This window comes from Pneumocystis carinii (assembly GCF_001477545.1).
Source record: "Pneumocystis carinii B80 chromosome Unknown supercont1.1, whole genome shotgun sequence".
Classification (NCBI taxonomy): Eukaryota; Fungi; Ascomycota; class Pneumocystomycetes; order Pneumocystales; family Pneumocystaceae; genus Pneumocystis; species Pneumocystis carinii.
This window is the reverse complement of record NW_017264713.1, coordinates 415,001-441,947: the sequence shown is the minus strand read 5'-3', so window position 1 is coordinate 441,947 and position 26,947 is coordinate 415,001. Positions and strand designations below refer to the sequence as shown.

The 26,947-nt window shown below is 29.7% G+C and overlaps 14 protein-coding genes across 14 annotated transcripts; 7 read left to right on the top strand and 7 right to left on the bottom strand.

Moving 5' to 3' along the window:
* The first annotated feature begins 606 nt into the window (after positions 1-606).
* On the top strand, positions 607-2,818 carry T552_00206 (hypothetical protein). Its single transcript, XM_018368824.1, has 7 exons — positions 607-732; positions 798-923; positions 972-1,174; positions 1,229-1,330; positions 1,382-1,545; positions 1,589-2,282; positions 2,331-2,818. The coding sequence occupies exons 1-7, from the start codon at positions 653-655 to the stop codon at positions 2,771-2,773; spliced, it is 1,812 nt and encodes a 603-aa protein (XP_018227684.1). The 5' UTR covers positions 607-652; the 3' UTR covers positions 2,774-2,818.
* Positions 2,819-2,841: 23 nt separating this feature from the next.
* T552_00205 (peptidyl-tRNA hydrolase) lies at positions 2,842-3,531 on the bottom strand. The gene is made up of 3 exons (XM_018368823.1): positions 3,271-3,531; positions 3,159-3,224; positions 2,842-3,117 (listed from the first exon to the last, which is right to left on the bottom strand). Exons 1-3 carry the CDS (start codon positions 3,508-3,510, stop codon positions 2,887-2,889), a joined length of 537 nt encoding a protein of 178 aa, XP_018227683.1. The 5' UTR covers positions 3,511-3,531; the 3' UTR covers positions 2,842-2,886.
* Positions 3,532-3,704: 173 nt separating this feature from the next.
* Positions 3,705-5,350, top strand: T552_00204 (hypothetical protein). Its single transcript, XM_018368822.1, has 8 exons — positions 3,705-3,841; positions 3,893-3,913; positions 3,958-4,304; positions 4,347-4,923; positions 4,965-5,008; positions 5,058-5,088; positions 5,138-5,258; positions 5,305-5,350. Exons 1-8 carry the CDS (start codon positions 3,751-3,753, stop codon positions 5,339-5,341), a joined length of 1,269 nt encoding a protein of 422 aa, XP_018227682.1. The 5' UTR covers positions 3,705-3,750; the 3' UTR covers positions 5,342-5,350.
* A 276-nt stretch (positions 5,351-5,626) lies between these two features.
* T552_00203 (hypothetical protein) lies at positions 5,627-6,959 on the bottom strand. Its single transcript, XM_018368821.1, has 3 exons — positions 6,724-6,959; positions 5,989-6,675; positions 5,627-5,941 (listed from the first exon to the last, which is right to left on the bottom strand). Exons 1-3 carry the CDS (start codon positions 6,911-6,913, stop codon positions 5,682-5,684), a joined length of 1,137 nt encoding a protein of 378 aa, XP_018227681.1. The 5' UTR covers positions 6,914-6,959; the 3' UTR covers positions 5,627-5,681.
* A 66-nt stretch (positions 6,960-7,025) lies between these two features.
* Positions 7,026-8,671, top strand: T552_00202 (hypothetical protein). Its single transcript, XM_018368820.1, has 7 exons — positions 7,026-7,159; positions 7,207-7,773; positions 7,820-7,932; positions 7,973-8,076; positions 8,120-8,255; positions 8,301-8,453; positions 8,495-8,671. Exons 1-7 carry the CDS (start codon positions 7,071-7,073, stop codon positions 8,623-8,625), a joined length of 1,293 nt encoding a protein of 430 aa, XP_018227680.1. The 5' UTR covers positions 7,026-7,070; the 3' UTR covers positions 8,626-8,671.
* A 35-nt stretch (positions 8,672-8,706) lies between these two features.
* Positions 8,707-9,736, bottom strand: T552_00201 (hypothetical protein; the record flags this gene model as incomplete). Its single annotated transcript, XM_018368819.1, has 3 exons — positions 8,707-9,009; positions 9,055-9,369; positions 9,416-9,736. The coding sequence occupies 3 exons, from the start codon at positions 9,734-9,736 to the stop codon at positions 8,707-8,709; spliced, it is 939 nt and encodes a 312-aa protein (XP_018227679.1).
* Positions 9,737-10,834: 1,098 nt separating this feature from the next.
* T552_04060 (hypothetical protein) lies at positions 10,835-11,312 on the bottom strand (the record flags this gene model as incomplete). The annotated part of the gene is made up of 5 exons (XM_018372111.1): positions 10,835-10,925; positions 10,971-10,997; positions 11,043-11,114; positions 11,172-11,212; positions 11,274-11,312. 5 exons carry the CDS (start codon positions 11,310-11,312, stop codon positions 10,835-10,837), a joined length of 270 nt encoding a protein of 89 aa, XP_018227678.1.
* Positions 11,313-11,369: 57 nt separating this feature from the next.
* Positions 11,370-16,050, top strand: T552_04059 (hypothetical protein; the record flags this gene model as incomplete). The annotated part of the gene is made up of 13 exons (XM_018372110.1): positions 11,370-11,648; positions 11,773-11,856; positions 11,901-12,125; positions 12,179-12,413; positions 12,467-12,666; positions 12,713-12,870; positions 12,911-13,299; positions 13,346-13,677; positions 13,721-14,626; positions 14,671-14,880; positions 14,923-15,506; positions 15,557-15,743; positions 15,787-16,050. The coding sequence occupies 13 exons, from the start codon at positions 11,370-11,372 to the stop codon at positions 16,048-16,050; spliced, it is 4,053 nt and encodes a 1,350-aa protein (XP_018227677.1).
* Positions 16,051-16,094: 44 nt separating this feature from the next.
* T552_00200 (hypothetical protein) lies at positions 16,095-16,649 on the top strand (the record flags this gene model as incomplete). The annotated part of the gene is made up of 3 exons (XM_018368818.1): positions 16,095-16,307; positions 16,349-16,441; positions 16,494-16,649. The coding sequence occupies 3 exons, from the start codon at positions 16,095-16,097 to the stop codon at positions 16,647-16,649; spliced, it is 462 nt and encodes a 153-aa protein (XP_018227676.1).
* Positions 16,650-16,689: 40 nt separating this feature from the next.
* Positions 16,690-17,255, bottom strand: T552_00199 (hypothetical protein; the record flags this gene model as incomplete). Its single annotated transcript, XM_018368817.1, has 4 exons — positions 16,690-16,848; positions 16,890-16,976; positions 17,019-17,090; positions 17,148-17,255. 4 exons carry the CDS (start codon positions 17,253-17,255, stop codon positions 16,690-16,692), a joined length of 426 nt encoding a protein of 141 aa, XP_018227675.1.
* A 152-nt stretch (positions 17,256-17,407) lies between these two features.
* On the bottom strand, positions 17,408-19,078 carry T552_00198 (hypothetical protein). Its single transcript, XM_018368816.1, has 7 exons — positions 18,923-19,078; positions 18,780-18,865; positions 18,659-18,728; positions 18,547-18,610; positions 18,452-18,497; positions 17,826-18,407; positions 17,408-17,769 (listed from the first exon to the last, which is right to left on the bottom strand). The coding sequence occupies exons 1-7, from the start codon at positions 19,032-19,034 to the stop codon at positions 17,452-17,454; spliced, it is 1,278 nt and encodes a 425-aa protein (XP_018227674.1). The 5' UTR covers positions 19,035-19,078; the 3' UTR covers positions 17,408-17,451.
* An 888-nt stretch (positions 19,079-19,966) lies between these two features.
* Positions 19,967-20,634, bottom strand: T552_00197 (60S ribosomal protein L23). Its single transcript, XM_018368815.1, has 4 exons — positions 20,525-20,634; positions 20,435-20,475; positions 20,082-20,382; positions 19,967-20,027 (listed from the first exon to the last, which is right to left on the bottom strand). Exons 1-4 carry the CDS (start codon positions 20,586-20,588, stop codon positions 20,011-20,013), a joined length of 423 nt encoding a protein of 140 aa, XP_018227673.1. The 5' UTR covers positions 20,589-20,634; the 3' UTR covers positions 19,967-20,010.
* Positions 20,635-21,217: 583 nt separating this feature from the next.
* On the top strand, positions 21,218-23,446 carry T552_04058 (hypothetical protein; the record flags this gene model as incomplete). Its single annotated transcript, XM_018372109.1, has 5 exons — positions 21,218-21,920; positions 21,969-22,241; positions 22,285-22,554; positions 22,607-22,876; positions 22,923-23,446. 5 exons carry the CDS (start codon positions 21,218-21,220, stop codon positions 23,444-23,446), a joined length of 2,040 nt encoding a protein of 679 aa, XP_018227672.1.
* A 172-nt stretch (positions 23,447-23,618) lies between these two features.
* On the top strand, positions 23,619-26,828 carry T552_04057 (hypothetical protein; the record flags this gene model as incomplete). Its single annotated transcript, XM_018372108.1, has 13 exons — positions 23,619-24,010; positions 24,061-24,183; positions 24,257-24,524; positions 24,574-24,682; positions 24,728-25,055; positions 25,102-25,303; positions 25,355-25,490; positions 25,542-25,721; positions 25,770-25,866; positions 25,918-26,225; positions 26,269-26,508; positions 26,568-26,673; positions 26,725-26,828. The coding sequence occupies exons 1-13, from the start codon at positions 23,818-23,820 to the stop codon at positions 26,826-26,828; spliced, it is 2,394 nt and encodes a 797-aa protein (XP_018227671.1). The 5' UTR covers positions 23,619-23,817.
* Between the last annotated feature and the right edge of the window lie 119 nt (positions 26,829-26,947).

Below are 26,947 nucleotides of genomic sequence, written 5' to 3'. Positions count from 1 at the left end.
CCTAGGACACCGTCGTCTAGGACACCGTTTCCACGGTAACCGATATCCTATTTAATCCTCTTTCCTTTGAAAGACCATCTGGTTTTATATAAACAGAGATTCTGAAAAATATGGGAAAATATAGACTTAATTAGAGATATAATAGAAGGTATTTGAAATAAATATAAGCTTTTTACTTAATAATAACGCGGTTTTTCTAGTATTAATACCTGTTTTTTTCCCGGGAAAAAAAGGTTGAATTTTGGAAATTGTGCGCATATATCCGCTTATTTTTAAGGAAAACGCCAGTAATTTACTGAGAATTTCAGTATTATCATTTTTTTTGCGTAATTTTTTAGTATAAAAAGCAATAATATTGATTGAACCAAGGTCCTTGATTTAGACGCATATATTCAGTAAAACAGTGGTGTTTTTTGAGGATTTAGGAAGTGTTACCTTTATAATTGGGTTATTTAGTGAAGGTTGCTGTTTTTTTGGCCTCAAAACTCCATATTTAAGTCTTTTGGAAGGATTCAGTAAAAAAGATTTTTTTCGGGCCAGAATATCATATATATCATTGGAAATATATATATTAGATTGTATTTTTTGTATTGGAAACGTTTCTTTACTTTTTTGTGTATAATTACATTCATTCTTGTATTGTATAGAGGAAATGGCAGAATCGTCAGTTAAAGAAGGATTTACAGGAGAATCTATGACAGTAGAAGAAACAAATGCGCTTCGTCGTTCTCTGTAAGTGTTTTTTTAGGCCATTTGGTCGATATTTTTTATGAATATTAATCAAACATGATTAATAGAGGACTTGCACCACTTTCAGAAACAGTAGAACCAGTGGAGGATCCAGCTGTTGCTAATTTTAAAGCATTTCGAGCGGCAAAAATTAAAGAGGAGGAGACACGGTCGATTCAAGAACGAATTCGAATGTTTGCATCTTTATTTGCTTTTATAACTCTTAAATTTATACTTATTAGGGCCAAAGAAACACGAGAAACACAGCGTCGATTTACGGGAAAAGGTCTTGGAGAGGCGAGTGATGATGGTGATTTAGATTTGCGTTCATGGATCATGAATCATCGAAAACGTAATTTTTCTCATGCTACTGATAAAGATAATACTGTTAACTCAAATTCGGAAAAAAAACAAAAGAAGAATGAAAAAGAAGAGTATACATCTGGTTTTTTATCCTAATGGATTTACTGATTTATTTCTGATATTTCTATAATATTAGATCAACTCGAGGGAATAAAAGTGTCTCACGATTTTACTGATATTAATGAAGGAGAGGCTATGGTTTTAACGCTTAAGGATAGTACTATTCTGGAGAATGAAGGTATTTATTGGGTATTTTAGTTAGGGATTAGTATGTAATTGATTTTTTAAGATCAAGGTGATGAATTGGAAAATATTGGATTGGTTGAGAAGGAAAAGTTAGAAAAGAATTTAGAGAATAAAAAGAAATTCGTTTATACAGGCTATGATGATGACGAATTTTCAGAGGATAATCCTAAAACGATTCTTTTTCAATATGATGAGAAAGTAAAGAAGGTTCTATAATCTATACGTTTTGATTAAAATCTAAATTGATAAGGGATTTATTATTGGGAACGCATTCAAAGAGCCTCAAGAGGAGGTATGGAAGAAGGGTCTTCAGGAAACATTTTCTTTGAATCATACATCTGTTGAAAATACATCATCGGATTATCAAGATATTTCCCAAATTGTTATTAAAAAGACTAAGAAGAAGGCAAATAGAATGAGAAAGGTTGATCATGATTTAATTGGAGAATCAATTGATACGAAAAATATAGTGCGAAATAGCGATAATATCGCATCTCATAAAGACTTGAATTTTGATAATGTATCCTTTGTGGATGATGATGATTTACAAGCATGCCTTGCTCGACAGAGAGAAGCTTCTAAGCGTAAAAAGGTTTCGCATCCTGAAAACGTTGCGAAATTAGTAAAAGAACAAATATTAGAGGAATCGAAAGAAGATGGAGATAAAAATAATGAGGGACTTATTATTGATGAAACAACAGAGTTTGTTCGTGGAATTCAAGCTACTGAGTCGAGGGAAAAGCCGAAAGTATTTGAAAATATTGAGTATATACAGAATTTGGAAACTCGGGAAATCGTAGATGAGAATTCAGAAGATGAAACAAAAGAAAGTCCTTATGATGAACCTGATAATTATACGAAAAAAATTTCAACAACAGGAATTGAAGATGAAGCAGATATTAGTTCTGGTGTTGGTGCTGTTTTTAATTTACTTAAACAAAAAGGTATTTTCACCATTTTTCTATTATTTTTATGTGTTTATTCATTATTAGGTATTATTAATAAGCAAACTGATGAGGCATTATCGGTTCAGAAGGCTCAACATGAGCATTCTCTTTTCTTAGCAGAACAAAAGAAGTTAAAGAAAAGATTAGAAGAAGAAGCTAAATATAGAAAAGAAATGGATCGTTGCAGTGGAAAATTAGATAGAATGACTCCTCGTGAGAGGGAATTATATCTTCAATCTGAAAATCAGCGTCATGCAATGATAGAAGCACGTGAACTACAAAAACTCTTTTCAAAATGGACACCTGTAATTCAATTAAAGTATAATGATGAGTTTGGAAGAGAAATAAAGGACAAAGAAGCATACAAATTTTTATCTCACCAGTTTCATGGAAAAGGTTCAGGTAAAGCTAAGGTTGATGAACGGCTTAGAAAATTAGCCGAAGAGAAAAAAAAAGAACAACAATCTATTTTTTCATATAACAAATAAGATATTCTTTCATATATGTTTATTTGTTTTACTAATTATATGTACATAGGGTTGGTATTTGATTTATAGAATTCAAAAATAACACTATTTTATCAAAACATTATCTACAATGTTTAATATAATTTTAAATATCCCGTAACTTGGTCAATGGTTGATTTGGGTGCAGGACCAATACCAATTACTGTTACAGAATTCGGCTCAACTTGGGTTCTACCAGCATCATGAATAATACATGAAATTATACCTAATAACTTTGCATGGGCATATAACTTTTCCAATTCAGCTTTTGTTTCTGCTTGCAATACGATTTTTGGTTGTCCATGTAATTCCCAATACTCAATTATCTAAGAATTAATTGATAATTGGCGATAAATTTATGCTATACCTTTGGATTTTGGCACATCATTTTTTTGTAGCATGAAACAGCTGCATGTGAGCATTGCGATGCCACCTTGAATATTAGTTATATATAATAATTTTTAAAAATTATTATATACTTTTCCTTTACCCATTTTTAGATCAGTTCTAACAACTAATACAAGTTTGTATTCTTCATTATATTCTTCACTAATTTTTAAACAGGGAATCTTTTTATTAAACAGTTTTTGTATATTTTCTCTCTCGGATAAAAATTTCAATACAAGTCTTCTTAGATGAAGGATAGAGAAGGATCTACTGTAATATCCTGCTACAAAGAAAAATATACATGACATTGATGATATAATTATGTTTTTCATTTTTTTACTTGTTTATCTTTGATAAATCGATTTTTTTCTTTTTACGAAAACTATCTTTTCATTGAATATTTTATTCTAGATTTTGATGCTTTTTAACATTTTTTAAATATTTTACAGAATTTAAAATAACGTTAAAAAATCAAGTTGAACGATTTTTACAGGGATCTTTAGTTTTTTTAAAAAGATATACAAGTTTATATTCAAAGATTTCAATATTTTTATCTTAAGATTATATTTATTATGATTTATCTTCAAAGGAATAATTTGCGTACTTTTTTTCCTAAGTTTCAAGGTATTGCTCTAAGTTCAACATGGGCTCATGTTCAACAAGGTAAATATATGATGTTAATGAGTATTTTATTATGATATCTGACATTAATAGGCCCTCGTGATCCAATTCTTGGTATATTGTTTATTTAATTTGATATTTTTGTTAATTTTTTAAAGGAATCAATGAAGTTTTTGAACTTGATAAAAGCCCGCTAAAGGTAAACTTGGGGGTTGGTTCATATCGTGATGATCAAGGGAAGCCATATGTTCTTCCATCTGTCAAGGAAGCTGAAAGAAGAATTCTTTTCGCAGATTTAAATAAAGAATATGCTGCTATTACAGGTGTTTCTTCTTTTGTTAAATACGCATCGAGATTAGCATATGGTGAAGACTCAAAAGCATTGAAAGAAGGTCGTATTTCTGTTGTTCAATCAGTTTCAGGTACAGGAGCATTACGTTTGGGAGGAGAGTTCTTAAATAGGTTTTATTCAAGTAAAAAAATATATCTTCCATCACCAACATGGGTTTATATATTGATTTAATAATGGCTTTAATAATGAATTTAGGGGAATCACATACCAATATTTAAAGATTCTGGACTTGAAATTAATTATTATAGATATTTTGACAAAAATACTATTGGGTTTGATATTGAAGGTGCACTTGAAGATATTCGAGCAGCACCTAAAGGATCTATTATTTTATTTCATGTTTGTGCACATAATCCTACAGGCGTGGATCCTACATTAGAACAATGGCATCTGATTTCTGATGCTATTAAATCAAGAAATCATTATGTATTTTTTGATATGGCTTATCAGGGATTTGCATCAGGAGATCTTCTGAAAGATTCTTATGCGTTGAGATATTTTGTTGAAGAAGGGCATAGTTTGTGTGTTAGTCAATCTTTTGCTAAAAATATGGGTCTTTATGGTGAACGTGTTGGCACATTTTCTATTCTATGTGAATCATCTGAAGAAAAAGAGCGTGTGGAAAGTCAGTTAAAAATTTTAATTCGTCCTCTTATATCAAATCCACCTATTCATGGTGCTCGAATTGCTGCCGAAATTTTAGGCGATAATGAACTTTATAAACAATGGCTTTCAGAATTAAAAGGAATGGCTAATCGTATTATTTCATCAAGTAGGTTTCTATCAATAAAAAATATATAATTAATTTTATAGGGAAAATGATCAGGAAATATCTTGAAGAAGAGTTTCAATCAAAGGTATTTCATTATCTATTTATCTATCTATCTATATATAAACGTTTTATAGCATGATTGGTCCCATATTACTTCTCAAATAGGTATATATATATACGAATATATAATTATTAGGAAATTAATGAAACATAGGTATGTTTTGTTATACCGGTCTTAATCCAGAACAAGTCAGGCTCCTTACCGAAAAGTATCATATTTACTTGACAAAAGACGGCAGAATTTCTATTGCTGGTATTTCTACTAATAATGCTAGGTATCAAAATATTTAATTTAAATTTTAAATGTTTATTTTCATCTAGATATGTTTCTGAATCTATACACAATGTCACAAAATAGTTTTATATCTTAACTAGTTTTTATCAAGCAAATATAAATTAATTTTTTTGATATTAAATTTATTTTACTTGTAAATAATAACTAGAAAGATTAAAATATCTCTTTATCGGAAATAAAAAAGGAAATCTAAAGTGTTTATTTGAAAAATGCTTAAAACCCTTTTATACATGATAAAATAAGAAAAGGTACAAACAATATAAAAAGAATATCATTTATTATTATTGATTCGACATGGTCTATCGTCTTATATTTGGATATATTAGAATTCATGTGTAATAATGGCTGATTTATATATAACTGATATAAGATTAATTGAATAATTTGAATAATCTTTAAAGCATTATCTTCGTCGAAATTTGGACTTGTATTTTTTTAACTTGTAACTTACGTAATTTCTACTAACTTGAGATTGAAGGAAAACACCTCCTTTTCCTTTAATATATTTCTTATGCTTGCTAACACCCTTGGTATTTCCTTTATCTACATTATTTAAAGTGTTGTTTTCATGAAGAATATGATTTTCTTTAAAAGCTTTCTTCTCTATTAATTTCTTTGATTGATCTTCCAATTTTTTCACTTCCTTTTTAATAATAGGTCTTACTGTATTACAATTAATTCTATTCATATTAGAAGATATTGTTTCTTACATATAACTCTTCTTTTAGATCGTTTAATTCCCTTTTTTTTCCATGTTTTATTTTCTGAAACCACCTTTTCTATAGGCTCCTTTAGCTCCATTTCCTCTTCAATTAATGCATTGTTGCTTTGGCTTTCAATTTCTCTCAATACTTCTTCTCCTGGATCAACAAAATTATCTTCTATTTGTCGCAATTCTTCTATTAACGAACTAAGACTTTTTTTAGACAATAATGTCGTTCTAAATGAAAATTTCGGTGAAATAGATAATGGTAATTCTACTGATCTCTTAAGAAAGGCCGGTGTTGTAAGATAATTGTTTCTATTTTGTGTTTTTATCGGGGTTTCCATTCTTTCAATATCCCTATCTTTTTTTACCGGAGTTTTTACATTTCCTAGCATCAATTCCTCTTCTTCCCTTCCATTTCTTCTCTCTAAAACATATGGACTGTCATATATCCCCTCAAAAATTCCTATCGGTCTTCCTATTTTCTGTGGTGTGGGCCCTATTTCTTCACAATCTCCACCAAAAAAAAAACCCATATTCTCCCGATTCACTGCAATCTCTACGTCCATTTTCTCGTCTGTTTTCTCACTTATATCATGAGTTTTTATCAAACATTCTTTTTTCTTTATTTTTTCGATATCTGGTTCAATTTTCCCCGTTCGAATTCGGCTATAAAGCTTATAACACTCCTCTACACATCCAGATCAATCATTCTACCCGTTTTCTCCCCGTTTTATACCTATTTTTTTGTCCTTTTTTATGTCTTTTTTCTCCGGTTTACGTCCTTCCTGTTCTTCGAATTTTCTCTCCCAATTCTTCAATTTTCTCCGCAGTTTTTCCCTATACCCCATAATCGAACCCCCTGATTCATTTTTTTCGCTTAAAATATCGCGATTTCCTTCATTTAACCCCTCTTTTTGCCTCTCCATTTTTATATGGTTCTCCTCATATTATAATTTATGACGTTAGTCAATCTCACCTAGCAACCGTTACTAACGGTGCCTGGTTTCCATGGCAACCGACAACCTCACAAAAAAATATATGAAAAAAGGCCGGGTTTTCTGGCTAAAAAAGAGCGATAACTGAATGAACTACGACGAAATATCAGAGGATACAAAGGATCTTTCTGATCCGAGCGTTTTTTTCGTTTTTTACCAGAGAATTTTCCCATTCAAGTGATAAATTTCTGATTTTTTTTTTGATGATAAATAACTGGAGAAAGATACATTTTCCAATGGCTTAACAGGTCTCCCATTCCTTCTAAATCGTTTTTTAATAGGGAAATCGCTTTTACGCTGCAAAATGATGCATATTTGCGCTACAATTCGTTTCCTACATATGAAGCATTTCGAAAAGAAGTTTTGAGATTAAATCCGTCTAGATTTGAAATAGGACCTATATATAATGCAAATCCCAGAGACCGGAAGACCTTCCGAAGGTTTATTTTAAAACCGCTTGAAAAAGAACTTGTTTTTGACATTGATCTGACGGATTATGATGATGTTAGAACATGTTGCTCAAAAACAGATATTTGCCTCAAATGCTGGGGGTTTATTACAGCTTCGATAAAGGTGATTGACTCAGCGTTGAGAGAAGATTTTGGGTTTGAATATATTTTGTGGGTGTATTCAGGGAGACGAGGTGTGCATGCATGGGTTTGTGACAAGAAGGCTCGTGAATTGAATGATCAGAAGCGAAAGGCAATTGCAACGTATCTTGAAGTTCCTAGGGGAGGTGTAGAATATGGTAGAAAAGTTGAATTTAAAAGACCTCTTCATCCATCCATAAGGTATGTATAATAAGTTGAAGTGGAAGTATAGTTAAATATTGTTTAGTAGGAGTCTGCATATTTTGAAAGAAAGCTTTCGTTCCAATATTCTTATTTCTCAAAATCCTTGGGAAAGTGATGAGGGTTCGGAGAAATTGCTTGAATTTATAACAGATCAAGGTATATTAAGTGATTGTTAGTGAATATTGCTTATGTAAAGACCTTAAAGAAACACTTCGTGAGAAATGGAAGTCCCAACCAATGAGATCAAGCTATAATAAATGGCATGACATTGATATAGTAGCTGAAAGTGGTGTCTCAAAGGTAAAGATAAATTTTTTATTTAATTCTTAAATTGATATACCAGAATCTTGATACAAAAGCATTGTTGACAGCAAAACAGGATATAATTTTAGAATATATGTATCCAAGGCTTGATACTGAGGTTTCTAAACACCTAAGTCATCTTTTAAAATCACCATTTTGTGTACACCCTGGAACAGGTTGGAAAAAGGGTTTAATGATGTCTTTTTTTAATATGGTTTTAGGGAGGATATGTGTTCCAATTGATTCTAGTTGTTTTGAAAAGTTTAATCCCTTTGAAGTACCTACTGTTACTCAGTTATTGGATGAAATTGACGCATGGGATAAAGAGCATAAGGAAAATCTAGAAATGTCAGAAAAACAAGAACAAATTCAAGGTAATAAGAATCAGAAATACATACCTTTCTAAATTTTTAAGATTATGAAAAGACTTCTTTAAAGCCTTATATAGAATATTTTAAAAAATTTACTTCTCTTATCATGAAAGAGGAAGCAATTAATAAAAGGGAATTGGATAAAAGTGAAGGATCCGTTATGCTTGATTTCTAATATATCATTATGAAAGTATATAGTTGTTTCACTTAAATACCCAAACAATATATTTATATAACTCAATAAAATTTAATAAAATCATTCACTGATCTCACTAATGACTTCTTGTGATAAATTCCCTATATCTTCAAGTATTAATGAACTTGTTTCTAAATCTTTAGGTGGATGATCAGTATTATTTATTTTACTTTGAGGAAGTTTTCTTGAAGGAATCACATTTAAAAAAGCTTTTTCCCAATCTTTGGTCTCCATCCATTGATGCATTATTTCTAAGACCTGATTAACCGTAAGTACTTTTCTTGATGCCATTTTTATATAATTTTCAATTGGAAGCTGTGCTGTATATATATCTTGACTTTTAGCTTTATCTAGGCATAAATTCTAATATACTATTATATAATCTATTTTAAAGAAAAAAAATACTACTTTATACCGATTCTTATCAATAAGCCCTCCAATGATGTATATTTTATTTTCATTCAATTCATGAATAGTGTTTTCTGAGTCTGCTGTTAAATATATAAAATCTTCCTTTCTAAAACCTTCTTTTCCATATAATGAATCATAACTTTCATCAAAAAATTCTATTCCTCTCCAAGACATGTATTGACTTTTTAAAACTGTTTTCATACGTTCTGCTAGTCGTCCTCCAAAAGATGTTACATAAAGTTCAACCGGATATGTACATCTTCTATTATCCGAATAACAACGTGTCAATTGAGAGCTTAATGACACAATTTCCTATTATAATTGTCTATCTATACATTTTTAAAATCATCAATTATACCTTATCAATCATTTTATCGTCAAATGAACAATCAATAATAACTTTTATACCACTTGGTATTTGATTTTTCTTAAATTTAATAGGATGAACACCTGATTCTTCATATTTCTTGTATTTTTCTAATTTCTTAATCTTGTCTCTCTCTTTTTTGTATTTACGTCGTTCTGCCTTTGTTTCTTCCCATTTTTTTTTCTTTAATCTTCTTTTAATGCTTCTTTTACTAAGTTTCTCTGTTGATTCATCTGTCTTAATGTCCTTCTTTAATATTTCATCCGGATCAACTTGATAAAACTCTTTATTTTCTGCTTTAAGATCTGCCATACTTTTAAAGATCTTAATCAATAATCAACGATAAAAAACTCTTTTGAAATATCTATAAAAACTATCTGTAAATAATAATTTTGATATTTAAAACCAATCAAGAATATAATTTTGGTTATTTTTTTTAAATAAATAGTTTTGAAATGACCAAGATCTGCTTAAAGTAAAAAAAATATTCACGAATTTTTATTGATCCAACGTTTAATTAAAACATTCCTATTTTTATTCATTTTTCCAATAAATTGTTACATTTTTTTTGTCTTGAAAAATAGCATTTTTATTGATGTGATATTTTTTAAGAAATAAGACTATTCAGATTGAAAAAATAACAAAATTGCTGATATTCCAATGTATCTAGTTTTTTGTATTATTTAAAACTTGTTGTACATATATTTAGTAGAACAAAATACCTTTAAAAAAACCATTTATTAAAATCCATAATAAAGTTATTGATTTTTCTGATATTATTGTATGAATTGGATCTTCTATCATCTACATAATGAAAATCTAGACCTTTTTCATCCCATATATAAAAGATTGTTTCAAAAAATTGATATTTTGAATTTTTAATGTCAATACTTTTTGTTTTAGAATAAATATATGTTTAAATATACATTTTGTTTTCCATTTCAATACCCTTCTATTTAAAATCCTCATATACGGCTCTGTCCTTGTTTTCATGTATTTACATTGCTGCCCCATTCTTGGCTTGCTCTGCATCTAATTAATTTCTTGATAAAAACAAATACAGTAGATCCTATGGAAATATTACCATTCATATCCTTATTCTACCCCTCTGTAACCATTTTAAAGACATTTCTTCTTGATTTTCCCCAGAATTGGGCCCTCAATGCTTAAAAATATCTCTCAATAAACTTATTTACTCATCCATCCAAAATAAACATTCCAATTCATTTCCAATCACTCACTATCATTTCTACTCACTCATAAAATACATATAAAACATAATTCCTCATAGTTCCTGTATAAATCTTCTACATAGCATCTCCCCACCCTCGTAACCTCACACATTGTAACTTCCCGACTTTTTATCCATTCATTATGCTTCAAAAACAATACCCTATCATTTCCTAGGCACTAATCATTATTTCTAACACTGTTAGACCCCTTATCTCCTCCTTTTTCGCCCTCCAGTCTCATATTTCTATACACATATATTGACATCTTTCTAACCACATAAATCCCCTTTTTAAAAATGTAAAACAGCAAAAACACTCCCAATATCATACAATGACCTCTCCTATATCCTAAACCCCCATATCTCAGCTCCTAACCGGTCATCTACCCTTTCTCCCCTCGATCAACTACAACCCATATCACAGCCCCCAGAACACCATTTTCATCCAAAAAAAAACATCTATATCACTATAGAACCCATTCCTTATCATTTCAATGCTTATATGCGTCATAATACCCCCATTTTCTCTCATCAATAACAAACTTTTCATCTAAATCCTTCAAATTTACATGTTTCGCTCCTGAAAAAAAGGGATATAGTCCTGATAACAAAAATGACCCTCTTAATCGTCTTATATGCGTCGTATCTCTCCATCATAGACCCCCTGTCCCCACCACTTTTATTTCTCACCCCTATCGATACACCTATATATATATGGCCAAGCCCGCCCTCAAGGCCTCCAGAGAATTCATCGCAGCAAAAGACTATAAAAAGGCCATAATAAGCGCAAAAAAAGCGCTAGAATATGATCCTCGTAGCTACAATGCATACGTACTCCTTGGAATCGGGTATTTTAACGAATCGGAGCAGGATGAGTGCGAGAAAGCGTATAGGAAAGCACTAGATATCGACCAGGAGGCATATCATGCATGGAAGGAACGCGCATATATTAGGTTAATTGGATGTATTTTAAGTGTTTTTAGGGGATTTCATGTTTATATGCGTCTCAAAACCGAGTAGATGAGTATATATTCGCGTCAATCAAGGTGGCGACTATTTTTATGAAAAGGTGATATAACCAACCTTTTCAGGATGAAATAAATGTACTGAAATGAAGATATTAAGCGGTGAAAAGGAGAGATGCCTTGAAAGCCTAGAAAAACTGCTTGAATTTGTAGAGGAGAAAGGAAGTTTAGGGCAGGTTTAGGGTTAGGGTTATACCTATATATATTAAGTAAAACTCAGATATTAAGAACGCTGGAGTTTTATCTTCCATCGGAGCAATTCTATGGATATTTAGAGGGATGCATTGTTTCGGCGGAAGTTACATGTATAAAGATGATAAAAGTAGCAGAGGATCATGAGAAGGAACGAATAAACAAATTAATGGCTAAACAGCGTGGAAGACTTGGGTTTACAGCAGAGGAAATAAGTAGGAATGTAAAGAAGGAGGTTTATGGGGAATCTGCTGTATTTTTTGTTACCCGTATATATATGTATATATATAGTTGATTGATTGATAGTTGGAAAAAATATATGAAAATGCGTTGAATTGGGTGGAAGAGGATGGATTACGTAGGGAGATTGAGGTGAAATTGCTTAATCATTGTTATGAGCATCTTAAGATGGTTGATGAGAATGAAAAAAGTGATAAGAGGGAAAAGGTGTTGAAACTTGCATCTGGAATGGTTATTGTTGGAAGTCATGATGTTTTACCTTGGATAATTGTTCTTGAATGGAAAGATTTTGGTGAAATTGGTATATATATATTTGATGAAGGGTCTATTATGAATATTTTCTGATAAATATAGATGAATTGAATATTGTATTTATTCGGGACTTTATTTCTTTATTTCCGGAGCATCCTATGGGATTATGTCTTCGAGGAGTTTTGTCTTTGTATTTAAAATCATCAAAAACATTTGTTAATGAGGGAACCGAGTTTAAGAATGATTATATATCGAAGAATATTTCATGTGAGTTGTTTGATGATCCTTTGGATGCTTTTATTGTAAATTTTTATTTTTGTATGTATTTTATGAATTGACAATTTAAAGGAAGCGACTGAGAATTTGCCAAATTCAGTATTCTGTTATCGCTTTTTAGCACGTTCTTATCTTTCTATGAAAGAGTATGAAAATGCTGCTATGGTTTCTCAAAAGGGCTTAAAGGTTCTTTCAAATTTTTCGCAGGAGATAGGTTTATTGCTTCCTCTGTATGATTATATTTTATTTTTGGGTTATTAATTTTTTTAGTGCACAACAAGATTTGAAATTTCACTTGGCTCTATCATATGTATATTATAAATCACCTAAATTTCATGATCAGGCATTGGAATTATTTGATGAAATACTTGAACTATCTTGTAATAATGTCATGGCATTACATGGGAAAGCAATTATATTGCAAGAAAAAAAGGATTTTGCTTCATCTATTGATTTGCTTTTGAAGGCAAAAGATATGGATCCTAATAATATTCTTATTTTATCAGAGATTGCATGGTGTGAAATAAATACAAAAAAATATCAAGATGGATTAGATAAACTTGATATTTGTATAGAAAAAATGAACAATGATATTTCTCTTTCTGGATATAATAAGGCTGAAATATGTTGGAGAAAGGGCGTTGGTCTTTATGAACAGGGTAATTTGATTTATTGGAATTTTGAAAGGTATTAATAAAATAATAGGCATTGAATCAAAAAAGTCTGAATCATATTCGTTTTTTATAACCTCTTTAAAATACGACCCTACTTATTCCCATTCATTTGTAAATCTAGGTATATTTTATGCCGATATTTTGAAAGATGAAAATAGATCTATGAAATGTTTCCAGAAAGCATTTGAATTGAACGCTGGAGAAATTGATGCAGCAGAAAATCTTGTCGTTACATATGCGAAAACGGGGGAATGGAATTTGGTAGAGGCTATAGCAAAAATTGTACTTTCTGCAGATAGAATACATAGAAGATATAGTCGTGATTTATCATGGCCACAACGCTCATTGGGAATAGTTGAAATGGTTTGTTTCTATGGGATGTATATATAATAGTTAATATTAATAGAATTCTAAAAGATTCAATAGTGCTATTGTTTATTTTCAAACTGCCCTGAAAATAACACCAAGTGATTCTCATTCTTGGTCAGGTCTTGGAGAAGCGTACGCTAAGTCCGGGAAATATATAGCAGCATTAAAAGCTTTAAAAAAGTCTAAAAGTTTAGATGAAGATAATTGGTTTGTGCAATATTTAATAGGTGATGTTCAGAAAAAATTAGGATTCTATAAAGATGCATCTGAGTCATATTATTCTGTTCTTAAGCACCATCCAGATGAATTTGTAGTTACTTTAGCATTGTCGGAAAATTATGTTTTTTGGGCATCATCATGGAAAGAAAAAGGATTTTACAAAAAGTCAGAAGAGTATGCTATTAAATGCCTTAAAATAATTGAGGAATCAAAAAGTAGTGGGAAAAAGAATAGTTCTACTCTTTGGGTTATACTTAGTAGGGCCTGTTTTTTGCTTTCTAGTTTTTATATTGTTGATTCAGAGTCATTAATTTCATTATTAAATATATTATATGAGGAACACGATTTTGCTGGTGAAAAGTTAGTTCCAATTATTGATGATTTGCCCTTAGATAAAAAAGATTTGTTTGATACTAATAATTCTCGTTATTTGTTATTATGGGCATTTTTGTTTATGAAGAGGGCTGTTAGAGTTTCTGTAAAAAATAGGGCAGCACATTCAATGTCTTGGTACAGTTTAGGACAAATTTTATTTTTGATATATCTTCAAAATACAGATGCAGATGGTAATTGGATTCATTGTTCAATTTATTGTTTAAAAAGGGCTATCAAAATGGATTCTAAAAATCCTACTTTTTGGAGAGCATTTGGTGTAGTTAATTCAACCTTAAACCCAAAAATTTCTCAGCATGCTTTGATCAAATCTTTAAAACTAGATGATCAGGTAATTTTTAATTATTAAAAATAAGGATTTATTTTTATTTTTAGAATCCTGTTACATGGGCAGATCTTGCGACATTATATATGATAAATGAGGATTTTGATTTGGCTTATGAAGCATATATGAAATCTCAAATTGTTGATCCAGACTATTGGGTTTCTAGGATAGGTTTAGGCTTCATATCAAAAATAATGGACGATATCTTAGATGCTAAAGAACAATTCGAGATTTCATTTATTAATTCATCTCAAAATATTGTAAGATTCTTTATATCTTTAATATAAACTAACATATATTAGCCTATTGTAAATTATTTATTTGTAACATCTTCATATGATTATCTAAGGAAAACATCTCTTTCTGAATTAACAGGAAATCTTACTACTTATGTATTCGCAATACAGAAATATCTTGAACAACGTCCTACTGATTATAATGTATTAATACTGATGTCATTATTATTGGAAATGAGTTATGATTGGACAAAATCTATTTTATTTTCATCAAAAGCATGTGATATTTTAGAAAAAGAATATGAAGGAAATGAGAATCCTGAAATCATAGCACAGTTTTTACATGCGAAATCAAGCTTATCAAGAGCTTTATTGGCTAATAAACAATATGAAATGGCTTTAGAAAACGCGCAGATCGTTCTTAATTTAACTGAAGGATCAGAAACCTCCTCTAATAGGCTATCTTGTTATCTTGTAGCTAGTATCTCCTTATTTTATTTAAACAGAATAATAGATGCCTTGGAAATGTTTCAAAGCAGTCTTATGGAATTTAATGAACATCCAGATATCATTGTCCTACTCTGTAAAATCCTTTGGGCAACAGGTGGCCAAGAAGAACGTGACATTGCTCAACAACAATTGCTTGAATGGTAAAAACCTTATTCTCCTTGTTGAAAATTCCAAACTAAAATATACATAGCATTTCTCATAACTCTAATCATATATGTTCTTTACTGCTTCTTGGTAGTATTGGTATCATAAATCAAAATGTTGAAGTAGAAGCAACTACTTTGAAATATTTACGCCTACTTGACTGGGATGAAAGAAAAAAACATGATGTAGATCATAATATAGAGAGATATTTGGAGTTTTGTGCATATTCAAAGGTATGTTTGTTTATAATTAATTATTTATTCATTTGAAATATAGGGTAATGATCCAATATATATATATCTTTCTGCATTGAATATATATCCTTCTTCACCAATTATATGGTCAAGACTTGCTTTACTGGAGAACAGTTACGATGTTTCTTTGATGGCCTTACAAATCACTCTAAGAAATCCTTGTTCACCTGAAATTTTGGCGTCTGCTTATAATCAAATGTTAACTATTTTTGATTGTTTAAAAGCACTTCATTTAGCCCCGTGGCTTTCCAAGCATTGGAGAACACTTGAAAAGCTTATAATATAATATGTTTTTGATATTTTTTGCTCGTTAGTTTTTTTTCTCTTAGAATGGAAAAAAAAAGAAAAAAAATAATAGAGGAAGATAATAATGACATTCTACCATCTTATATGTTGATTCTTTGTACAGCTCCATGTTATATTTGGCTAATTTCCAATAATAGGTCAGAATTTAAAGATGTATTCAGTTCTATGCCAAATGAGCGAAAAATATCGAGTCATGAAGAAAATGGTTTGCAACAAAAAAATAGTACTAATGAAGAGGTGTATTAATCAAGGCTTCATTATTTTTCTAACTTGTTTAGGATCCTTTAGATACATCAAATGATTTATTTGAACAACATTATATGGAGGTCGTTGCTCGAGAATTTGAAAATGAATTGGATGAGTTAAGAAGAGTATGTTGTTTAAGTGATAAATCCATTTAAAAGTTTTCTTATATAAGCGAAGGATCCCTCTTTCAATCCTAAGGAAATGCCGTTACTTGTTTCTGCGTTGAAAAAAGGTGTAAATATTTTTTCGCAGGAAGAAAAACAGAAAGTTTTAGAAAGTTTAACGCAGAAAGACAAAAAGGAGTCCAAAGATGATTCCAAAGATGATTTGTAATATATTATTTTATTGATTAATAATAAACCATATGAACAAGTCATTTGCTAGGTAGATGAGAAGCGATAGTACTATATTTCCATAAAGGCCTAGGTTTTCCTTCATGAATTGATTGTTCTTCCTCGTCCAACATACTTTTAGCCTTTTTTAATGCCTTTTCTGTTTGTTTTGTGTCTTTTTTTAATTTTTCAACGCGCTCCTATATTTTTTAGCAAATAGCGAATTCTATTTTTTTCATACCTCCAACTGATCAATATGCTTATATAAGTCACATAGTTCATTACTAATTGGACGAAGCTGTTCAAGCATTGTGATAAGTGTATTCATCTATTATTTTAGAAATGTACAACGAAATATTTTTGAGACTACTTTGGTAAAAATGATTTTCAACCGTGATTCATCTTCAAGAACCAATGTTTCCAGAGCATCCAGATTATTTAACTGTTTTTGTTTCGCATTAGTTTTGTTTTTAAAAGCGGTTTTGTATTAAAAAATAACCTCTTGTAATAATGGATACGTTTTAAGATAAGATAATAGTTCTTGTACACATTTTTGAATTTTAGTTGATATATCATTTGTTTCTTGAAATATTGTACAAAAATCCATAACAATTCGATCTTTTTGTATAAAAAAATTAACTTTTCTCGAATAAAAAAAGAATGATATATTATAGCACTTCTTGTTTTATCATGTTTACCATTTCGAGTATTTGATTATTCAGTTAATTTTATATTTCGTAAATTTTATTTTAATTTTTTTTTTATAATTGCCATTTTATAAATGACTTCTTTGTTTAAAAGTATTATTCGGTTTGAATTTTAGGTAAAACGCGCCGTTGATCTTGTTTATGAATAGGTGTCCAAGGACCTAAACTCTGATTTGCATAAAAATCCATTGGATACGGATTTTTCCATTCAATACTATTGAGTGCAACGGATGCTTCATAAGGTGATAAGAGTGGAGTAGGAAATGAGTAACCCCAGTCAATGGATAGTCTTGGACATGCAATTTGTATCCATGCTTCAATATCATGAAATAAAGATAATTTTGAAGGAAAGATTTCGGAAAGCAATACTTTTATATATTCTATTTTTTTTTTTTTGAGCTGTATTTCCAAGTTCTTGAATGATTAATTAGTAAATGAAAAAGAGCATATAAAAAGGTGTTTATATATACTTCCATAACTTTAGGGCTTCCTTGCCTTCCTAAAGTTCCGATGATAAGTCCCCATTTTTTTGCTTTAATGGCTTTTTCGATCGCTTTTTTCCGATGATTTTCCATATCCTCGTGTTGATAGTATTCTCTCGTGAATTTACCCGAATAAGGATCATATTTATAAGCTGGAAGCATAGGATTCGCAATCATGATGGATTCCAAGTGAAATCTTCCATCTCCAATATAAACAATTGCATCTATATCGTTTTGAAGAACTGGTGCAGTACATCCTAAAATTTCTCCTGGAGATAAAGGTTTAGACTGGGGAATGGTGATTTTGTAATTTGATTTATTTTCCAAAAGTGGCCGAACACTATGTATACTTGGCACAAATTGTATTGTTCCTACTAACGCTATATGTGTATAATCTGACATATTCATTTTAATGGTTTCGACTAGATGATTCTTGTTAATTTCAATACTAACAAATATGTATAATGTTTTTATGGATACTGAATCGACAGGAATTAAACAAGAATGACCATAATGAATAAGTAAATCGCAATCAAGCGCTTTAGCCGTAAAATCGTCGATGCAACACGCCTAAAACTATAAGCTTTTGATTTATTCTCCTTCAAAATAAATACGCCATAAGTTACATCCCCCATGATAAATACATCAACCATACAAACCCTTTAATATCCCTTAAACCCGTTTAACATTATATACATAGATAGATTACCTTTCTAATATATCTGATATTGTACATGCAAAAACTAAAAGACCTTCTGGCATTTGTAATCCAACTTCTATGGTTTGAATCTTTTTATCTAATATTTTAAATGTTTAAATACCCTTTTTTGATCCATTTTTCCGTATATACCAGACAGTTTTATGTATTTCAAAGTTATAATTTGATGGCAACTATAAAAACGTTTTTAATATTTTTTTTTTCTTGTAAGGTAAAAAATATACCAAATTTATAGCATCATTAATTATAGGATCTTCCAATATATCATTTGGTATCTTGTTCACCACTTTTCCCTTACAAACATTATAACCTATTGATTTATGTTAAATCTTATCATATAAACTCGGGAGAAAAAGGGAATATATACGTCGAACTAGCACATTCTCCTCAATATCTCCAACATCCCCTGGATTCTTTTCATTCTTCCTAATAGATCGCTTTATATTATATTTTACCGACAATCTATCGTCTTCTGTCATACTTTTATTTAATCCCCCAGCGATAAAATGATTACAGATTACTTTCGATAGTCGAAGTAACGATAGCAACGGTTTCCTTGCCAACAGTCGTCTTGCCGACCGTTTCCTTATCAACCGTTTCCTTGCCAACCGTTGCCCTATCAACGTATAATGAAAATTAACCCAGGTTTTTGAAAATGCGTACAATCCATATAAAAGGTGCATATATTACGCATATAACACGCATATAACACGCATATAACACGCATATATTACGCAGACAGCACGCATACAGCGTATGTATGCGCCATTTATTCTTCATTTCTCTATAATAACTGAATATTTTAGATTTTTTCAACCAATTTCTTATGTCTGCTTCTTCTCTGATCTCGACCAAAGAACACGTTATTAAACTTCATTCTTCTCTCCCTCCAATCCTAATTCGCTTAATCTCACTGCGTCCATCAACCTCCCTAATCTTTATCCTTAATTTCCTAGAAAAACCTCTTTTTGGCTCCTTATCTCTCAGTATTTCGACAAAAGATAGAGATACTTCTTCAACTTCTCTAAGAACCACCAATATTCACTCTATTTCTCAGCAATTGTCCTGTTTATTAGGTTTTACCAAATATTGTTTTATAGTGGGGGATGCTGACCCTTTATATAAGCTAAGCGGTTCGCTCGACAATGTTATGTCGCTACGCCACTAGAGATGAATTGGACAATGGAATATATGGAATGCATTATAAATACATGCATTGAACTTGTAAAAGAAGAAGAACAGTGTTAAATGTTGAATAATGGTTATATATGCGTGGAATTAATGGTTATTTATAAAAATAATAAATAGATTATCTATTAATATTCCTAATATAGATATATCATTTACCCTTTTTGGAAGTAATTTGCTCATTCAATGTAATATATAAATATTATAGAGTATGATGGAAAAAGTATAAATAGAAGCCCATATCCCTCAAATGATTCTATGACAAACCTAAATAACCATACCACCTAAGGAGGTATAAGCTTGTACAGTGAAGGGGAAAAGGGGTAAGAAAGACTTACTATTACTAGCAATCTTTGGCCAAAGATCAGCACACTCTTTTCCAACGGGCCCAGTGATTGCACTACCCTTCATTTCGCCTTTAGGATTGACAATGACGCCGGCATTGTCTTCAAAGTATAAATGTGTACCGTCACGTCTTCTCCAAGGCTTTCTTTGCCTAACGATGATAGCTGGTAGTACCTTTTTTCGTAATTCTGGTTTTCCTTTTTTAACCGTTGTTAATACCATGTCACCAATGCTTGAGGCAGGAAGACGGTTTAAACGAGCACCTGTACCCTTAACAGAAATTATGTAAAGATTCTGGTGAAAAATGTTATGAATCAAGTTTGAATTATGAATGTTTTTGACTTACTTTGGCTCCTGAATTATCTGCACAATTAATAATAGCACCAACTGAAATTATTAGTTTTCGAATTAGAAGAGTTGAAAAAAAAAAACGAACCAGGAAGTCCAAGTGTCATTCTTAATTTGTTTCCCGACGTTCCTCGTGCTCTTTTGGACGACATTTTGATTTTATAATACCTTTTTTTTTATTATCGTAAGTATATAAAAAAGTGAGACGCTTTTGTAGTAGGGTTTAATAATCCTAACTTTATTATTGCTAGGGTTAGGGTCTTATGGAAAATAAACATCATGGATTCTTTTATTTTATTTTAGTTTATTTTACTTTTCTTAACTATCAGACTCTTTTTTTTTTCGTGTAAAAATGCTTGTTTTTATGCGGGGTTATATATATAGTTTTGATAAAATTGGAGAAATCTAAATTAATCGAAGCAAGGCTGGTTAAAATCGATCGGGTTTCTGCATAATACAAGCATTGATAAAAAAGGATGCAATGCATTGGAAAAGCAGGGAAGGCATAAAAAATGTGAGTAATTGGACTTCCTTGGTTTTTCAATGCATTGCATAAGTTTTGGTTTGCTTAGAAATGCATAGATGGTATATATAATCTTTGTGTGTTTTTTGCTTTTTTTGCATAGGTTCGGGATTTTTAATGCAAAGACATATCTTTGACATGAATGATTTCGTAAAATTGTTTATAAAGCCCCTATATGGGTCGCTTAGTTTATACTTAGAAGTAATTCTTTATTAGTATTTTTGACTTTGGTAAAATTGAAAAGTGGATTAAGAAAAAATGCAAACAAACTCAATGATGAAAGGATTTTTTATAATTATTTTTCTTTTGATTGAATCATTTTATTGTAAACCGAATACACACGTGTCAGGGATAGGACGACAAAAAACACATGGTCATCGTAAAATAACCAACTGTATTGAGAAACTTGTCATTCGATTTCCTCAACAAAAGAATGTCTCTGTAAATAGTAAAAAGAAATGTTTAGACTCTTTAAAGGCAAATGGAAGTTATTTAGATTCCAGCTGGACTCAAAATAAACCATTCTTGGTCTTTCAAAGTTTAACCGGGCCTTATAATTTGCATTTAGTGCATTTGGCAGATTCTATGCGTATATGTCGTGATAGTGTTAAGAATAGTGTTAAAGCATCTTTATCAGAACAAAATAATCAAGGCTATTCTGAATCTTTACGAAAAGTAGATTTACATCAAAAAGTTAAGGATAATGGTTTGACGCAGAATAAAGTACTTGGAAGGGTTAATAGAAGATCTTTGTATTCTTTCTTAAAGACTTGGCCATCGGAATCAGATAACTTTAAGCACAAGTCAAATCGATTATTTGGAGCAAGGAATGGTTATTTGGGTAGAGGTGATTCATCTTTACACAAAACTGGGCATAAAAAGCGTATAATTAAACGTTCTTTTCTATCAAATCGTCGTTCAAAAGTATGTAATAGTGTTTTCGAAGGATCTGGTATTAATGGTAAGAAAAACATTAAAAATGAATGTTCAATGAATCATTATATCATAGGCAAAGTCGTAAAATGTTTTGAAAATATTTTGAGGAAAATAAGATGTGGAAATTCGTTTAATGCAATTTGTATTTGTGATTCTGTTGAATATTTGAAACGCTCTCAAGAATGTTTACATGGTCTTTCTAGGCAAGATGGTTTAAAGGCTCGGGAATATCATCAAAAGCTTTGTGAAAATCCTGATCCTCCTCCTAAAGAATGTATTAATGAACCTGAACAAGAGGCAAGAATTATTTCTTGTCCAAAACCTTACGAGAATATTGAACTTGATAGTATTTTCTTTTCTTTCTTCTTTTCTTTTCTTAATGAATATAGTGACTACTTATCATTGTGCGAGAAATGCAATACGCAATTCCTTATGCACAGATTTTTTTGATGCATCATGTTTATGCGATTCTATTTCTTATAATAATATGCTTAGTCGATGCATTTCCGATTCAATTACTTCTGTCAGTCTGATACATACGTATCATGAAACTCTTTGCAAAAATCCTTTATCTCTCTCGGGCTGCACTGCTATTACTGTGAAAGATTATACAAGACCGGTAAAATGTGATTCTATGTTCAAAGATTTTGTCCCCGAAGGTATTTTTCATTCCAATCGAATCAATTGTACATTTATTTCTAATTAATTTAGGTGAAATACTGGATTGCTTAAAGAAGAAAGCTTTTGAATCAAGATGTAACAATGATTTTAATGTTCCTTGTATTTGTGATTCCTTTTATTTTGCATCGACTGCTTATACCTGTTTTTCATCTTTTTTTGATCAAGAAAGTCAAAAGATCTTTGATGATATTAAATCTCTTTGTTACGAGTCTCATTTTCATAAAAAATGTATTGGCGAACGTGATAATACGCTTATGCGTAGAATTTGTCCTGGTTTTTACGAAGGCTATGGATTAGATGGTATATTTCTTAATTATTTTATCTTCTTTTTATTCATATTTTATAGAAGCAACTAAAAGATGTATAGTAAAGCTAACAAGAAGATCTTATTGTAATGATCCTCTTGATATTGCTTGTCTTTGTGATTCTTTAACTTTTATCAATGGATTAGTCACATGTTTTGCCTCAGAACCGTATAATGGTAATGATAAAATGATGCTTTTTTATGAAGAACTTTGTTTTAATCCTTATTCGTATTCTGGATGTAAAAGTTCTACGGCTTTAAGTGTATTAAATGTCGATATGATGAATAAAGGATTCTCCATTGATAATAAAACATCAATGGTTACAACTAGTGAGAAAAAGGTACATACAATGGATTCGAATATACATCAACCTTGTACCAATAAATCTCAAGCTATATTAGCAACCAATTCAATTAAAAAAGATGAATCAAATGAAAGCTATCATTGTAAGGGCTTAGATGATGATACTTATGTTTATGTTAATCAAGGGAACAATTTATCAATGGCTAAAATATCGATTTGGTCATTTATTATTATAATTACGACATGTATAAATAACTTATAAAAACATATTTTATTTTGATAAACAAGTTATAATATTCTTTAAAAAATAATTAAGTAATTATTTTTAGACTTGGAAATTATTAAAAAATAAATTTTTTTGACGATATAAAAGTTACAACATATTTTATTTTAAATGTTTAATTGTTTTTATTGAATAACCTAATGATATCAAGTGATAAAGGAATTAAAGAAAATATTTGTTTATTTTTAAGGTCAACAGAAAGTTTATATTCATTTTTCGAAGTATCAGCTTATATTAAAGAAAAAAATAGTATATTTAATACATCATATATTGCAATTATTAGGCATAATGGAGATTCTCTTAGTGGATATATTGAATCTGCATTATTTTTATTTTGTGTTAAAAAACCTATGATATTTGTTATATTAAAGGTTATTGAAATTACAAAAAAATTGGAGATAAAAATTAAACAGAAAGATGAGAAAAAATGTGAATTTATGATTGAGGCATCTTTTAATAATAAGGAATTATTATTTTCATTTTCAAAAAAAAATGTTTTATACGAATTTATTAGAGATATACATAAACATATACAGATATTAGGTATAATTTTCAAAATTATGTATTAATCCTTTATATTAAGGGTTATATAGACAATAAAAGGTTATATATTACGAACCAGAACTTTGCTTGGCTTTCGTTATATAAATCTTATGCTCCAGATGGTAATGAAATGTTATCTATATATGATGATGATTTTTCTGAATCTTTAACATGTAAGTATTCCCTGGAAAATGATTATCATTTGCATTAGATGCGAAAGATTAGCTGATCTTTTTTTTTAAATAGCTTTGAATGATTATAATAAGTCATATTTTTCAAAAAAAATTCATTCTTATATCTATAAAGCAAATAATTATAGGAAATTTATGAATCCAAATGAAGAATACTGGGTTTATGAGAAATTGAGTCTTCAAAGATCAAGTTTTATTGAGTCTCGTGATTTAAGAATAAAGATTTGTAGTTGGAATGTTAATGGAAAAGATCCAACAGAAGATCTTTCCGAATGGTTATTATATAAGACTTCTAATCAACGTATAGAATTGTATGTAATAGGGTAAATAATGTTTAATTATTATCTTTTTATTTTCTTATTTCATTTATAGACTTCAAGAAGTTGATCTTAGTACTGAAGCATATTTACGCAATGATAATACAAAGGAAAACTTATGGGATAATGCAATTATATCTGTATTAGGAGATCATTATGAAAAGGTATTTTTTTATTTTATCTAGATATCAATTTCTTATCTTTTTAAGATTGTTTCTAAACAACTTGTTGGAATTTTATTGTTAATTTACGCTCATAAAATTATTTCACCCTCTTTAACGTCAATTTTAACATCTTTTGTTGGTTGTGGTATAATGGGAATCATGGGGAATAAAGGTGCTGTAGCAGTTCGTCTTACAATATGGGATACTGTATTTTGTTTTGTTAATTCTCATTTGGCTGCAATGAAATCTCAAGTTGAACGTAGAAATCAAGATTTTCATGAGATTTGTCGTCGATTACAATTCTATGATGAGGATATGTTTAAGAATAAAAACTCTAAATCTCTTTTTGATTGTGATCATCTTATCTGGTGTGGTATTTTTTACTCATTTCTAATAATAATTGTTTAATCATGTTAAAGGTGATTTAAATTATCGTATTGATATGTCTATTTTCAGTGTTAAAGAACTTTTGGAGAAGAATGAGTTTGATTTTTTGTTAGAATTTGATCAGCTTAATATTCAAAGACGTTCAAATCGTTGTTTTGAAGGCTTTGAAGAGGAAGAAATCAACTTTCCTCCAACTTTTAAATATAAAATAGGAAGCAATTGGTTTGATTCAAGGTTTTTAAACTTTTTCAACTAAGATTTTTCTTTTTTTTATAATAATTCTAGTGAAAAAATGCGTGTACCATCATGGACAGATCGTATATTATGGAAAAGTAATGCAATTTCTTCCAAAAATTATAGATCTTATATGAACAATCTTATAAGTGATCATAAACCTGTTAGTCTAGAATTAGATGCTAAGGTAGAATAATTTTTTTTATTCTTTAATAAAAACTAATCTCTTGAAATTTAGATTGAAATATTGCTTTCTAATAATTATTTGAAATTAAAGGATTTATTAATTAAAGAATATCAAAATTCTGAGAATAAAAGGATTCCAATGGTTAATATTTCACTTAATTCTTTGGATTTTAAGAATGTCGCTTATCTCGAACCAAAAACAAAAATTATTAAGGTTGATAATATTGGTCAAGTACTCATTTTCCTTTTCTTTTTCCTTTTCTTTTATTAATTATCTAAGGTAACTGTAGAGTTTGAATTTATTCCTAAAAAAAATGATAAACACATATGTAAATCTTGGTTATGGCCATGTCCACGTTCTGGAATGATTAGTCCTGGTAAATATTTCTATTTATTTATTTATTATATTTCTTTATAAATCTTTTTAGGCAATTCTTGTTATATCAATTTAACTATATTCATAGATAATATATCTGTTTCAAAACTCAATTCCGGTGAAGATTCTTTAGAAGACATTTTAATACTTCATTTAAAGAATGGTGCTGATTTCTTTATCTTAATTCAGGGTATATTCTCCCCTACTTGTTTTGGAATGAGTTTAGAACGTCTTTCAAATTTAAATCATTCTCATATCCTTCCTACTGATAATATTGATAAATCTCTCATCAATTCTCAAAATATTCCTAATGAAATTATACGAATGACTGATTATCTTTTAAATAATGGAAAAAATATTGTAATTATTTACTTTAATTTATTTTTAATAACTAATTTTTAAGGATAATTTATTTTTTTCCTTTGGTTCTCCTTCAATTATGGCTGATATTAGAAATGCACTTAATACTCAAAATGAATTTAAAAAATCTATTCTTCAAAATAAATCAAATCATAATTTAATTGTCATTTCTATGGCTGAAACTTTCTTATCTTTTTTAGATGCTCTTCCAAATTCTGTCATTCCAATTTCTTTTTATAAAAAATGTTTAAAGGCCTCTTTTTATAAAAAAGATTCTATTATGGTAATTATTCTTTTCCTTATTATTATTTTATTTTATTTTTAATTCTTATTATATATTAGATACTTGATATTTTACCAACTTTAAATGCCAATTTGTTTATATACATAATTGGATTCATCAGAGACCTTTCTCCTAATTTTTCATTCAATTCTTTTCAAAAAATATGTAAGTTTTATTCTTTTATTTCTTTTTTTTTATTTTTATTAATCTTAAAAGTACTCTTATTTTCTTCAATTCTTATGCGATCTTCTTCTAATAAAACGGAACATGATCTACAAAGACAAGTAGCATTTTTAAATTGGTTTCTTATCGATTCTTGATTCTTATCAATCTTTTTTTACATCTTTTTTCACTTATTTCTTTATTTTATCAATTTTTTTTTTATGCGAAACTAATACATCAAATATGTTTTTATGAATTTTCTCTTATGTTTTCTCTC